Below are 15,782 nucleotides of genomic sequence, written 5' to 3'. Positions count from 1 at the left end.
AAGTGGGCCAAGGTGAAAATGATAGAGCGTCCTTCATGGCATCAGTGCACATATATTACTGCCCCACGTGGTGGTTAAGTTATCAGATTACGAAGTTTGGAAACTTTTTACTAATGAATTTATGCAACACGAGGGAAAAAGAAAAAAAAGGATAATAGTTAAATTAAGAAATAAGAAAAATAAATAAATTCATAAATATATGTTCATCATGTCATATATGATCGAGAGACGAATGTATTTATGTGTTTAGTTTAGGTAACTGAAGTTTTTTTTTAAATAAATAAAACAACATTGCATAATTACTATGCTCTGTATGCCTTGAATACAGTATTAAAAATAAATTACAAGTATATTTTATGTTAATTTATATATTTTTCTAAGAATATAAAAAATTATAGAAACTATAAAAATATCAGAACTCATATGTCCTTTTCACTCTTGTGTATTACTCTGCCCATATAGAGTGATACCAGATATAAAAAAAACTTACCACAGTTTGACACATATTTCAGCTGTTGGACAACATAATGTACTTTTGAGGCTTTTTAGTCGAGAATGTAGTTGCTTAGATTTCAACTATGCAGTTTATTTTTAAGGATAGTGCCTATTTTAAAATATTTATAATTTCAGAGACAGCGTGTTGGCAGCCATTAGCCTGTCATTGAGCAAAGACAGTTGACGTTGTCCATGCACAAAATAGCAACAGAGATAGCATAATAAGCCCTAACAGGAGAAAATAGCGCAATTTCTAACTACTGCTGATCAAATCATTAATTAAATGGTGAAAGTCAGTCTTTCTCCTTCGTATGGTGTAGTGCTGTATTTATACCATACTGTATTGAGTTTGAGATGGGACTCTTTTTGGTTGGCCATCTGTTTGTTTCTAATGTGTCTCCTGTTTTCGCTACTGCAGAAGAAATCAGTAAAAAGAAAGAAAGAAGAAATGCCCGCATGCGTTTAATGTTTTTCTTATCGCAAACACAACAGTAATCTGGTAGTGTTTGCGCTGCTTTGGCTTTTTCTGGGTTAATTATTGTGATCTCCTCATTGCAACAGAGAGATAGTGGGAAATGTCTGTAGACTGATGGCATTTCATGCCTTTCAGCCTTATAATCTTAAAATGTGAGAAAAATCACCTGTGTTGTCATCACTTTAGACATTACACTAAAGAATTATTCAAATACTATATCTAAAGTGACATTGGTAAAGTAGCAACGGTTCCTGCTGTTCTAACCATCATACTTAGATAATAGAATAATCAATATAAATAAAAAAGGGAGTGGGGTTGACACGAAAAAATATTGGCCCCATCATACACCCGGCGCAATAAGGTGTATGGCGTGATTTGTTTATATTTTCAGACCAGAGCAACACTAGTTTTCATGTTTTGTGTCACATTGCTTAAATAGCAAATCCATTTGCGCCACTTGGTGGACTCATGGTTGTTCTAGGCTGTTTTCAATTCCAAGAACTCGAACTTGGGAGACTGCGAGAACACAGAACACATCCTGTAAGTAATGAGATGTTGCGTTTTTGCTGATGGTCACACGACCTTTGCCTGTTTTTAACCGAAAATGATTTAAACATGACAGCATTCATGCAACGATTTATTGTGTTTTCCCCTTTACACAATATATAATATGCATAAAGACAAAAAAAACAGATTTTAATACAAATTTCGGCAAATAAACACCCTTAATGTGTTTATGCCTTTATTAAAGTTTTCATGGTAATGTTTACTTTCATCGTCTCATTTAGGGAAACTCCTGAGTTATATCTCTGAACTTCAATAATAAATCTATAAAAACAATGCTGCGCCTCATATTTCCAGTCGCAATGACTTCTAGGACTTCTAGAGCGAGTATTGAGCTCAAGTCTGCATCAGTGCATCATCGATTCCAAGAACGCATCCTGGAACTTTCAATTTTCCTTTGTTTGTGCAGTCTTGACTTTTGGAACTGAACTTTGGCAATTGATGATATTGTTACACAAGAGCACAAGGACACAAGATAGCTGAAAAATGCATATTGAGAAACATCCCTGGACTAAAAAGAAGGGGCCCCATCACACACCCAGCACAATAAGACACAATAGGACATTTATGGTTTGATTTTGTTGCTATTTTCAGACCAGTGCAACAGTAAGTTTTACGTTTTTGCGCCACGTTGTTTATATAGCAAATAATAGCTTTTTTTCAATTTATTCATGACAATTTGCAGTTGTATAATGTTATTTTTATCAGTAGTATTTTTATGTCCATATTTGTTTCAATAAAAACAAGTTTAGATTTGTCCACCAGTCAGGTTTTTGAGACATGCATCATGCGCGTCATGATTTCGCAAGTATGATGTGACATCTATGTTGATCCTGGAACATAATTGTGTTCGAAAATGTAATTAATACCTATTCCCTATACCCAAAATCCAACCAAAACTGTAAATTATTCCCAAAATCAAAGGGGAATAATAGTTGGACAGTAGCAATCATGTTGAAGTGCATAAACCTAATCACAAGCCTAAACTTAACATAAACAGTAAACATATTGCTTAGTTCTAGCTGGCTGATTGGAATGTTGTTCCAAAATCAACATAGATGTTAATCCAGGAACATGTCCTATTTGATGAAGTCAGGTTGGGATGTGCATGCATCACCATATGGGGCAAATGAATAGAATGTGTGTCCAGATATAACTCACACTTCGTTATTATTGTTCAATTGCTGGAAATTAGAACTGAATTTAGAAAGAGTTGTGATTAACTATATATATATAGTAAATCTTTGTGATTAACTAACAAAATTAAATATGTAGGCTAATGGATGTCTTCAGTAGAGTGCGTACAACACCGTTTCCTTATCCACCAAAGTAAAGGAGTAAAGAGTAAAGGTAAAGTAAAAAGAGAGTAAACAGGCCAAATGAAAGAGGCTTGTTCTTTATTCTCTCGCTGCAGTGGGTCTGTTTAACTGTTTTCCTGCTGGTGAAGTGTTCAGTTTTTCCACTTACAAGTCCACTATGTAAATAGCAACTGTGCCATGGCTCGAAGCAACTGACTCTTAAAGGGAATAAGAGATGAAACTGATTGGTTTAATGCAAGTTATGCCCAAAACTTACCCATAACTCATGAGCCTAGGTCTTTAAAATAAAGCCCATAGAATGATTCCAACAAGAACCTGATTTCCTCTTTATCTATATGTGCCTTCCTTCTTCTTTTAAACATGTTATGCCAGTGGATGAAAAGTTCAAACAGTGAGTCAAACATCGTCACCCCATCTTCCGGTGTCCTCCCCCCATCCACCCACTCACCCACCCACATCCCAGCTCCAAAACTCCTCCTCTGACAAGACGAATCAAAGCTCAGATCCTCCAAATGCCTTGAAGAGCTGCCAGACTGTATGCATGCACACACACTCATAAACACAAACACTCAGCACACAGGTGTGAGTGTTGATACACAAGAGCATAAATCTGACTCATTGCGAGCTTTGGTGTGATACTTACGCAGCTGGTGCAGATGTTTCCAGGCTCTGGAAGTGGGGCAGGCTGTGATCGTGACTAAGGAGCAGGAGTTTCCCCCCAGTGTGTCGCAGAGGTTTTGGTGCCTGAAGAAAACTTTCCGGGGGTCTACTGATTTCTCCAACATCTTCAGATGAGTCTAGAAATTGATTGGAAAAATATTTAATAAATGTTTGGTAATGATACCTAAGGTTGGGTAGCGAAACTAATAGCTACCTAAATTTGTTGGCTCTAAAACACATGAGCTGTCAAATGAAATCAGAGGAAAGCACTGTAAAATACAGTGTTTCATGTAACAGTCATTTGTCCTATTCAGCACGCATTTACATCACTGTAGTTCCTAATGTGCTGGATAATACCCTAACCTGAAGTAGGACCTAATTTAGTTCCCTTAAATATAATTTTTAATAACTAACATTGTAACACCAAAAATTGCTTTTGTCGATGACTGGAACTGTGAAAACATTTTAGTGTGAAAGCCCCAATAAGATTTAATTTATTACACCCTAAAGGGCCTTCCTAAAACTAAATTGTCTGCAGTTTCTTCAGTTCAAACTGAAAGTGAGTAGTTCCACTTATAATTCTAGGAACTATGGAAATGTTCTTCTAGTGTAAAAAAAACTAGTAGGATTTTATTTAGTGCTCTCTAAAAGGAGATTGTAAAGTTGAAATCCTTCCCAGTTCTTGGTAAGAGGGGACTTCTGCCAATAGTTCTAGGAACTATATATAAAAAAAAGTTCCTCTGATGTAGAAACTAATTGGGTTTCCCGAAAGTGGCATTCCTAGAACTAAAATCATTCACATTTTCTGTGATGGAAGTTCAAGTGCATGTACTTTCCTCCAAAAAATGTAGGAGCTGTGTAAAGAATCCTCTGTTGTGAAATTCCCTATAGAAGCTAATTTAGTTTCCCCAAAAAGGGGTTTGTAGAGTTAAAATCCTTCCCAATTTCTGGGAAGAGGACACTTCCACTACTAGTTATAGGAACAATGAAAATGTTCCTCTAGCGTGAAAAACCTAATGGGATTTAATTTAGTTCCCTCCAAAAAGAGATTGTGGAGGTAAAATCCTTCCCAGTTCTTGGGAAAAGGGGACTATTGCCAATAGTTCTAGGAACTAATAAAAAAGTTCCTCCGATGTAGAAGCTAATTGGGTTTCCCAAAAGTGGCATTCCTAGAACTAAAATCATTCACATGTCTTGTGATGGAAAATCAAAACACTTTCCTCTAAAAACAGTAGGAACTGAAAAAAAATCCTTTGTTGTGAAAGGAGCTAATTTAGTTCCCCTCAAATATGGTTTGTGGAGTTAAAATTCTTCCCAGTTTCTGTAAAGAGGACACTTCCACCAATAGTTTTAGAAACTATAAAAAAGTTTCTCAGATGTGAAAGGCCCTTTAGGAACTATGCGGTTTTCCCAAATGGCATTTCTAGAGCTTAAATCATTCCCATTTTCTGGCATGGGAACAAGTTCAAAAGTGGGTAAACAAACAAAAACAAAGACAAAAACAAACAAACTATAGGACAAAATTAATTTCCCCCAAAAGGTGTTCCTAGAAGTAAAACCAACATTTTTTTATCTACGTTTTAAATGTCAGATAAAATTTTGGATTCAGTGCTTCTGTAAAACATGATTCATATAAAGTGTGTTATATTAAGCACCTGAAGAGTTGTGTAGGTGTAAGGGTAGTGATAGGCCAAATAGCACACGTCATCTTCATGGCGAAAGGTCACCGTGAAGGTCAGCGTGTAGAAAGGATGCTTTTGACCTCTTCTAGGGCAAAAATTATTTCTGAGGAAGGCAAAAGCACAGTTGCAAATTTAACATATTGAACAGACTACATAAAAAAAGGTATAATAAAGTGAGGTGAAGTGCAGAAATGTGAGGTTAAACGTACCTGTAGTAGCAGATCTCAGAGCCTGTTCGCAGCCAGTGTGGTCTTCCCTCCAGAGCCTCCCTCACTGAATACAGCACAGGCTGCATGCCTGATTGAAAAAACAGCCCACAACCCTACGGTCACCAGCCATGTCAAACATTCACTCACTTAAAGGTCATTCTGTAATTGCTAAACATGCGGTTGTTAGCTTTAGCAATCAGCAGCATTTAAAGAGTGGACTTTTATAGTGTGACAGTGCTAAACTGCTCATCAAGTTATTTATGGGTACACCCTGGGCAGGCTCTGTAGGTAAACATATTTGTGCTTACATAATAATTTTGTATATACTTTGTATATGTGTTATTTATATGAGCCATATCACACTCATAGCAGTGCAATATGGCTGTATATAGTATACTGCTATGAGTGTAATAATGTGTTTAAACAACAGTTTGAAGGCATAATTGTGTGTATAAAAAAGACAATCAAACACGGAGATTCTCAACAACCATTTTGTACGAGGAGCTGCTTTTATCCACCATTCATTCACATCTGCAGCTGACCATCAGCACAGTGGAAACCAATGCTACTTCACAAACATCACTTTAGAACTAGTATCTGAATGATTATCCAGCAAAATGTAGAGCCTTGTAATGTCTATGTGATTATAAAACATGATTTTGCTCACATTTTAAGATTATAACACAGTATTCCTTCAGTATTTCTCACAGTTTCACAAAAAAATAAACCAGAAAAATCCAAAGTAAAGCAAACACTACAAGGTTATATAAATACAGCAATATAAAATACAAAAGGGAGAGATCAACCTAGAATGTCACTTACCTGTTCTGTAATAATTTGTTCAGCTTTAGTTTTAAAGTTAACATTACGATGAGAAAACCGTTTTTATCCCCCAGGCTTATTATTCCTTCTCTGTCGTCATCTTGTGGTACAATGTAAAGTCAATTTCCTTGTATTAAATTTCCCCAAAATTTGTTGTACAAAATTTTTTTTATTAAATATTACTGCATTTTATATTAAATTAATTTATCGATTAATTACATTTAACAAGCAACAATATTAAAATATGTAAATCAGTCAAAAGAATAATGACCAAGGTTTTATTCAGCATTAAGCTAAACTTAACATTGAAGTTAAATCTATTTGCTCTGGAGTAAATAATAGATGACTGTGACCAAGATATAGCCTAAACCAATACCTTTTTTTAGTAGACTGAAATAAAGAAACCCACCATACTTTAGTATAAGTAGCCATCAGAGGAGTGCTCACGGCGGGAAATATTGTTGCCAACAAGCTATAATTTTATGAAAACAAAATATCAAATAGGCTTTATCCTTATAGATAAACTGTATAATTGCAATCTCACATTCTCACATAAAAAGCCTCAAAAGTACATTATGTTGTGAAACAGCAGCAATATTTGTCACTGTAGTGAGTTGTTTAGTCCCTCTTTAGTCCTAGTGTGGGCGGAGTAATACACAAGAGTGAAAAGGCTGTACGAGTGCTGATATTGCTTTAATATTGCACAGCTATCAGCCAATAAGATTATACAACCAGACAGAACTGTTGCATACATTTAAATAAACATAGATTTAAATGCTTATTTACATTTATATAAAACAAATGATATATAATTGCAAGAATTTATATATACATCATACTTTTTTTAAAGGCCGAATTAGTTAAATGGTATATTTTACTACTGTTTAATTATAAATCGTGACTAATCTCATACAAAATAAAAGTTGTATTTACAAAATATATGTGCATTTATATATACAATACATAATACATACAAATCTATTTTTAAATTACAAACTTTTATTTTGTAAAAGATTAGTCGTGATTATTTAATAAACAGTATTTTTTTTAATTATTAAATTTTAAAAATGTAAGCCCTTATTCAGCATTATACAATAATTTCTCCTTTATGTCACAAGAGTAAAATAGTTTTAATATTTAGCTAAATTTAACGAAAAATAAAAATAAAAAAAGCTGCCCTGTGTGCTCATGTGTGACAGAGATCGGATCTATTCTATGATCGTCTAAATTCAGATATTCAGAGATCCGTTTCAGGCCTCCTTCATATGTGAAAATAAATTAGATTTAAATCGTATATCAATGCGACTATCATGTAAATAGGCAGACCACATTTATTGAGGTATTACGTTTTGTATGTCATTAAACTTGCGACAATGTGGTATTTCTCTACAGTTTAATGATGTAGAAAGAGCATGTGTGGAGACACCAATGAGGTAAACAACAACAACAACAACAGAGGAAACATGGAGGAGGAAAGTGGTCAGTCGTAAAAATTTGCTCCCACCAGACCTGAGATCTCGCCGAATGGTGGAGGACAACATTTACAAACCATAGGCGCAAGCTGCGATGACGGCCGTTTCCCTCCTCCAACGCCTTAAAATAATTTTAAAATTGGCCGAACTTTGCATATTTTTCAGAGCAAAAAGCAAGACAATTTCTTTCATCATGGCTAGTGTAGCGCAGATGCTAGAACCGTAAATGTCGTAAATTGTATGGCAAGTGTTAAGACATGAATCAGATATGGGTCACAATTAAAAGAACATGTAAACGGAGAGGCAAATAAATCAGATATAGGCAACAAAGCAGAATTGAGCATCAAGACCTGACATTGTAAACGAGGCCTTATATTCAGATCCATTTTAAAGCAAATCCTCTGGGTTTTTATTTTTTATTTAATTTTTTTATTTAAATAAAAAAATATATTTATAAATTTATAACTTATTTATTTAATTTTATCCTAAAAGAACACATTAAGTGAAGTTTATATATAAACTAATTTCAAGAGCATCACGTGCTTGTGATTGACACGGCTGGCCCTGAGTCAAGCTAATGTACGAACCACCAATCAGACGATTCCTAACTCAGTATAAATAACCAAAGATAACAACCTTAACTACACGGCTCCTCTCGCTTCCCCTACCCGACATCCAGCGCACTACCACTCAGCAGAGCACACCAACAAGTCCGCGGCTTTAAACACAGGGCCGCTGGCCTTCACAGAACGCCGCCCCTGCACCCACCGCCGGGGACGAGCCTCCATCGGACCACCATACAAAGGGGAGGGAGCCCCGGGCTCGAGAATCTCATGAGCTCAGGGCTCTCTCCTGGGACAGCATGACAAACTAGCTTATCACCAGTCATCAGCTGTGTAAACACTTGAAATTGCTTTTAAATCATTTTAACTATTTTACATTATTAGTGAACAGTAAAAGCAAAAATCACATGGATAGATAGATAGATAGATAGATAGATAGATAGATAGATAGATAGATAGATAGATAGATAGATAGATAGATAGATAGATAGATAGATAGATAGATAGATAGATAGATAGATAGATAGATAGATAGATAGACAAACAGAACGATCTTTTAAGCGCCAAATTCCGTAAATTAGTGAGTACAACAATAAGTAAAGGAACAATCAAATAAATAAATGAATTAATAAATAAATTTTGCTGTTAAAAATTGATCGCAAATATCTTTTTAGTCTTTCAAAGAAAGGCAGGGACTCTCTTTCTCAAAGCCAATATGCCAAAGATGGCATTTTTCCAAAACACCGTCTCCATTGAGGAACAGAAGTTGACAGAGTGCCCTGAAATGCATTCCCTCAAAGTACAAGAGTGTTGGGAGTGAGTTTTACTCAAACTCAAATAAGGTCAACAGTAAAGGACATCTCATTTAATACAGAGGCATAAAACACTGAGTCGGGGCCAGCGCGAGTCTCTTATAATGCCCAGCTGCACAGCAAAATGAAGAAAAGCCAGTCAAGGGCCATTGGAAAGGCTTTATCGGGGGAGGATCGGAGAACTGTATTTTTGTGGGATATACGGCGGGTGTCAGATTTAAGAGCTGCTCGGCCCACCGCTGGGAAGCAATGATATGATTTAGCTGCGAACACCAAAGCGTCTTCTGAATCTGGGTAAGCTGGCGATGCTGTGTTCCTTTTCAGACAAAATCATAGCCAATAGAACAATCGGGCATCTTATGATTTTGGTCGGCGGTGATAAAAACAGATCTTTTAACCCTCGCCAACACATGTAAGAAATACAACCGTGTATGCACTGGTGGTGAATACAGAAATATTTACAAAAAAAGATGCAACAAAACTAAATATTAAAAATGAGCACCTTAAACTGTTTACACTAAAATTAACCTGTTAATTTTTTTCCAGTTGTGATTTGCATTAGTTGTTTCAGTTTATTTATGATTTTAAACTGCATTATGGGACACTGATCTTTCCTCCAACAACTTTTAATGTTGAAAAGTTTAATGTTGACATTTTTATAATAGTTTGAAGTGATACTTTTTTATGGGTTGGTGTTGTTAATTATCATACAAAAACCTGCTAATAAACTGCTAGTACTTTTTCTTTTAGTTCAATACTATTATTTATCTTATTTATTATACAATTTAAATATAATCCAATACTTATACAAAGTATAAGTCAATAAACTCATTTTGACAAACTGCATAGAGTTAAATGAGTTGAATTTGCAACAAAAAAAAGTCCATAATGCAATTAGTATCCATACATATGATTAGAACTATACAGAAGCTCTATATGTCATATATGCAACATATATTTCAAAATACTGCTGTTTACATTTTTTCTACCACTGAAATTACAAATATGCACTTTAAATGTTTGAATATATTAGCTGTAATTATCTATAATTTATAATAACAAAACACAACCTAAAATTCCAAAATAACATGTAGTAGAAACTCTATTTATTATATTTTATATATTATATTTATTTTTTTGTTTATTCCTGGACCCTAAAGACCCATTCACACTGGGACGCTTTTTGCTCGGGTTTTTTGTCAACATTTATTACCTCATGACTAAACAAAGGGCGCTAATGTAATTAAGCACACCAATGTGTAAAACGTCAGTCTTAAAAGCGGCATTTTTAAAGAAACGCCTATTTTTTTTTTTTTTGCACACCGCATCAAAAACTTTCAAACCAATAAGGGGTGCGTTTCCAAAAACCATCGTTAGCCAACTAAGGTCGCAAGTTGTGTTGTTACAAACAAAGTTTGCTGATTTGCCGTTTTCCAAATCCATCAGTCCAACAAATATTCGCAAACTGCATCAAAAACTTCTGTGTTTGCAACTACACCTCTAGAGCTGTAGTTAGAAACATAGTTCCTGGTTGTGTTCTATTGTCAGTTATCCCCCTGTATACCTTATTCGTTTAGAACATTCTAAGGTGTAATTTGCTTTCAAAGCATTTTTAAAGTTGAGTTTTAGCGATCTTCATGTTTACATATGCGCTACCTTCGTAGTATACTTTGAAAACATCGATAGTAATTTGAACACAGCCGTGGCGAAAGCTATAGGTGACCTATTATTTAAAAGTGGAATTTACTTTACATCATCGAAGCTTGAAAAAACAAAAAATCATACAAGCATACATTTATGCTTTTAATTTATAGTAGGTTATTTATTAAGTATTTGAAGACCGAGGCAAGATCAGAGTAGAGCTGCTTTTTACATTGGTGTCTGAACACAAAGAGCTGTATGATAACTGCAACTACAATAATGTCAGTAGTAGTGGAGAGTAGCGAATAGGATTTGATGGTGAGTTTAATTTCCCTTTTCTTTCAAGACTTGCAAGCTCATTAAGCACCATCTAATGTCAGGGGGTGATTTTGTGTTTTCACTCAATATCGATGAAAATTGCCTGGGTTTGAATGCAGAAAAAATGTCATGAAAAATGCTGACAATAAATGTGAGCAAAAAACATCCTGGTGTGTATAAGCTTTTATTCATAAAATACCATATTGCATGGCTGTCTGGAATACTGATTCTGATTGATCACTCCTGACATTCCAATGTACGTTATTTCTAGATAACAACTTCTATTTGGCGCCATCTTGTGACTGGATAATATGCAGGTTAGTGTATGCTCCATTCAGCCATTTTCATGTCTGTCAGCTTTGCATTTAATTAAACAATTAAAAAACTATCCATAACAATGTTTTGTGCCAATTTTTTTGTTTTGTGGCAAATAGCCAAGTAATAAGCAGGATAAAGTACATCCAGATGGCTGTGTTTGCAGAAAAAAAAAACCTTTTCGTATGCAAATAAGACTGTTGGCCTTTATTCTGCCATAACAACCACCTGAATGTACTTTATCCCTTACATACTAAAAAAAGTTTAATTTAATTAACAATTTTTTAAAGGTAAGTGGTTGCAAACAATGTATATGGTCTGAATTTAAACAAACAAATTATGTTTAACATTACTAAGTTTAATTTGTTTGTTTAAATTCCGCCTGTATAAAAAAAGTAAATTCAATGATTGATTTTTTTTTAGTGCATTGAATGTCCTATTTGAGTAAATATCTAGGCTAATGCTTACCGTAGTTACACTGGCTGTTTCCTTTCTCACAATTGATGATGTTGAATCGATAAGGGACGTTGGCCATCATGCCGCTGACCTCAAAATAAAACCACTGGCAGTGTGCAGAGGAGTTGACGTCGGCATTGAGAATCAAATCATATTCATGACTAAGAGAGAGACAGAGAGGAGAAAATCAGACAAAGTGGGTGTTGGAGAGAAGAGGAGAGAGGAAGACTGAGAAATGTGTTATGTAAACGACAGAGAGAGATCTGCTGTTACGCCGCCACGTTTTATTTGGGGGGAAAAATACGTCTGCATTTTTATTTAGGCACATCGAAACAGCTCCGCAGACACATCTTTGATTTGATCGAGGAGACAAGCTTACTGAAAGTGTGGAAACAGAAGAATGAGAGAGAGAGAGTGTGATTGCCAATGCACTACAAATGAGGCCCAAGGGCACTCGGTGAGCTGCTGTGTGTGTGTGTGTGTGTGTGTGTGTGTGTGTGTGTGTGTGTGTGTGTGTGTGTGTGTATACGTGTGTGTGTACGTGCACTGTATAGGAATGCAGACTCTCACCTGCGGACTTGAATGGCTTTTCGCAGGTTTCCACTCTCAAATTTAGAGAAGAATCGAAGGGAACTGGGACACACATCGGAGGGACACTGGAGACTGGGGAAAGAAAGAAAGAAAGAAAGAAAGAAAGAAAGAAAGAAAGAAAGAAAGAAAGAAAGAAAGAAAGAAAGAAAGAAAGAAAGAAAGAAAGAAAGAAAGAAAGAAAGAGGATGAATGATAACGTGAAAATTTTGATGAAATCAGAAGAAAGAGAAAAAAAGGCAATACAAAGGCAGGAGAATTAATGTATGAAAAGAAATAAGAATAGATTAAATAAAAGATTAACATAAGAGAGGACAGGAAGAAATTTTAAATGAAAAGAAAAGAAATGTGGGGAAAAGGATGAAAAGTGAATGTTGAAAGAATAATAGGAATTACAGCAGAAAAAAAATTTAGTTTTAAAAGTAAAAAAAAGAAATTAAGCAATGAAGGAAGAAAGGAAGGAAGGAAGGAAGGAAGGAAGGAAGTAAGGAGTTTGGAGAGAGGAATGGAGAACAGAATCTCAATGAAAAAAGGAAAAAGAAGAATAAAAAAATAAGAAAGGAGGTGAAATAAAATGGGAATCCAAGGAGAAACAGATGGAAAAAGAAAGAGGAGGAAGGAAGGAAGGAAGGAAGGAAGGAAGATGGAAGGAATAAAGGAAGGAAGATGTAAGGAAGGAAAGAATAAACAAATAAAAATAGGGGTAAAATAAAAGAGTAAAGGAAAGAGAAACAGATGCAAAGGAAAAAAGGAAGGAAGGAACAAAGGAACAAAGGAACAAAGGAATGTAGGAGTGAGGAAACGAATGAACGAACAAAAATAAATAAAAAGGGGGTGAAATTAAAAAAAGAAACAAAAGAAAACACATGAAAAAAGGAAAAAAGAAAGGATAGAAGGAAGGAAGGAACGAACAAACGAAAAGAGGAAACAAAAGAGAAACAGATGGAAAAAGAAAGTAACGAAGGAAGGAAAGAAAGAAGTAAGGAAGGAAGAAAATCAAAAGTAAAAAGGTAGGAAGGAAGGAATGAAGTAAGGAAAAAAGGAAGGAAGGAAGGAAGGAAGGAAAACAAAGGAAAAAAGGTAGGAAGGAAGGAAGGAAGGAAGGAAGGAAGGTAAAAAATAAAGAAAGGGGCAAAGAAAGAACAATCAAAATTAAATAAGAAATGAAGGAACGAACAAACAAAAATAAAAAAAATAAACAAAAAAGAAACAGATGGAAAGAAAGAAAGAAAGAAAGAAAGAAAGAAACAAAGAAAGAAACAGAGGTACATCACATTACACTCTTACATTAGCTCAACAAAGCAGTGGATTATCAGCACACATCTCCCAGATATTCATTCAGTCTGCTAACTACAATTCTACATCCCTGATTTCACAGCAGCAGATTCCAGTCACACTTCAGATGACTGATCAGATCAACAGCAGAGCAGTGTCCACATGATGGAGACACGCTTTCCTGACAACATAACACTTCTGAACTGCATGATGGTAAACAGCAGCTCCGCACGACAAGCTGTCCATCACAGAGAGACGCTGTCCATTCAGGAGTTCATCACCCAGAATGACCCTGACAGCAGCAACACATCAAACACGTACAAGCTGAGCAACTGTACCATCAAAACAAACAGCCCGGGAAGTATGCCTTTTGTGTGTGTTCTTTTTTTTTTTTTTTTTTTTTGTGACTATATTTTGACTCATTTTTTTATTAGGATAAATACTTTTAATAATGATAGATGGCAATGATTTTAATGATAAAGGAAGTAGAAAAAAATAAAAAGAGGGTGAAATAAAAAAGGAAACAGGAAAAAAAATGATGAAAAAGAAAACAAAGAAATATAGATTTTTCACAACAATTTATTACAAAAATATTAAGGCATTATTTCAACAATTAACTCACAAAAAAGATAGAAAAAATTTAGAGAAGAATCGAAGGGAACTGGGACACACATCAGGGGGACACTGGAGACTGGGGAAAGAAAGAAAGAAAGAAAGAAAGAAAGAAAGAAAGAAAAAAAAGAAAGAAAGAAAGAAAGAAAGAAAGAAAGAAAGAAAGAAAGAAAGAAAGAAAGAAAGGAAAGAAGGGTGACGCAGTGGCGCAGTAGGTAGTGCTGTTGTCTCACAGCAAGAAGGTTGCTGGTTCGAGCCTCGGCTGGGTCAGTTGGCGTTTCTGTGTGGAGTTTGCATGTTCTCCCTTTGTTCGTGTGGCTTCCCCCACAGTCCAAAGATATGTGGTACAGGTAATTGGGTAGGCTGAATTGTTCGTAGTGTATGAGTGTGTGTGTGGATGTTTCCCGGAGATGGGTTGCAGCTGGAAGGAGCGAAGGAAAAAAGGGAGGAATGAAGGAGGAAATGACTGAAGGAAGGAAGGAATGGGGAATAAAGAAAGGGAGAAGGAAGGAAAGCAAGAAAGAAGGAAGGAAGGAAGGAAGTAGAGAGGAATGAGGGAAGGAGGGAAGCAATGAAGGAAGGAAGGAAGGAAGGAAGGAAGGAAGGAAGGAAGGAAGGAAGGGGGAAGGAGAAAAGAAGGGAGGGAGGGAAAGAAGGAAGCAAGGAAGGAAAGAAAGGGAAGGAAGGAAGAAAGGAAGGGGGAGGAAGGAAGGAAGGAAGAAGGGAGGGAGGGAAAGAAGGAAGCAAGGAAGGAAAGAAGGGGAAGGAAGAAAGGAAGGGAAGGAAGGAGGGAATGAAGGAGGGAAGAAGGGAGGGAGGGAAAGAAGGAAGCAAGGAAGGAAAGAAGGGGAAGGAAGGAAGAAAGAAAGGGGGAGGAAGGAAGGAAGGAAGGAAGGAAGGAAGGAAGGAAGGAGGGAGGGAATGAAGGAGGGAGGGAAGAAAGGAAGGAAGGAATGATTTTGTGGAATAATTATTTTAACTCATAATTTTAATTTGGTAAAAAAAACTTTAATCATAAAAAATAAATATTAACAAATTTAATAATGTATTTATAACAAATAAATGCAATAATAATAATAATATTACATATATTATAATTATTATAATTATAATTATTATTATTATTATTATTACTGCATTTATTTTATTATTTTTTCCCAATTTCTGTTTAATTGAGAGATTTTCTTTGCACATTTCTAAACATAATAGTTTTAAGAACACATTTCTAATAACTGATTTATTTTATCTTTGCCATGATGACAGTAAATAATATTTTATTAGATATTTTAAGACACTTTTATACAGCTTAAAGTGACATTTAAAGGCTTTACTAGGTGAATTAGCCTAACTTGGCAGGTTAGGGTAATAAGGCAGGTCATTGTATAATGATGGTTTGTTCTGTAGACTATCGAAAAAAGGTAAAAGGAGCTAATAATTTTGTTTCTAAAATGGTTTAAAAAAAAAAAACTAAAACTGTTTTTACTCCAGCCGAATTAAAACAAAT

At 35.3% G+C, this 15,782-nt stretch overlaps 1 protein-coding gene and 1 long non-coding RNA gene across 51 annotated transcripts in view; one reads left to right on the top strand and one right to left on the bottom strand.

The window, feature by feature from the left end:
* The window catches only part of agbl1 (AGBL carboxypeptidase 1), a 395,646-nt gene that overhangs the window by 159,893 nt on the left and 219,971 nt on the right, over positions 1-15,782 (bottom strand). For 49 of the 50 annotated variants that reach the window (XR_012400282.1, XR_012400287.1, XR_012400283.1 and 46 more), the window contains 5 exons: positions 12,374-12,466; positions 11,816-11,964; positions 5,405-5,492; positions 5,169-5,298; positions 3,497-3,650 (listed from right to left, as the gene is read on the bottom strand). Coding sequence is in view for 43 of the 50 variants with exons in the window: in XM_073942875.1 (XP_073798976.1) it covers positions 3,497-3,650; positions 5,169-5,298; positions 5,405-5,492; positions 11,816-11,964; positions 12,374-12,466 (614 nt within the window). In the remaining 7 variants the exon portion in view is untranslated. Of the gene's footprint in view, positions 1-3,496; positions 3,651-5,168; positions 5,299-5,404; positions 5,493-11,815; positions 11,965-12,373; positions 12,911-15,782 lie in introns of all 50 variants that reach the window. The other variant, XR_012400288.1, reaches the window with a different exon arrangement.
* LOC137489331 (uncharacterized) lies at positions 9,050-14,980 on the top strand. The gene is made up of 3 exons (XR_011008747.2): positions 9,050-9,367; positions 11,304-11,349; positions 13,770-14,980. It is a non-coding gene; the product is annotated as an uncharacterized lncRNA (long non-coding RNA).

This window comes from Danio rerio, chromosome 25 (genome assembly GCF_049306965.1).
Source record: "Danio rerio strain Tuebingen ecotype United States chromosome 25, GRCz12tu, whole genome shotgun sequence".
Classification (NCBI taxonomy): Eukaryota; Metazoa; Chordata; class Actinopteri; order Cypriniformes; family Danionidae; genus Danio; species Danio rerio.
This window is presented reverse-complemented; position numbering and strand designations above follow the sequence as displayed.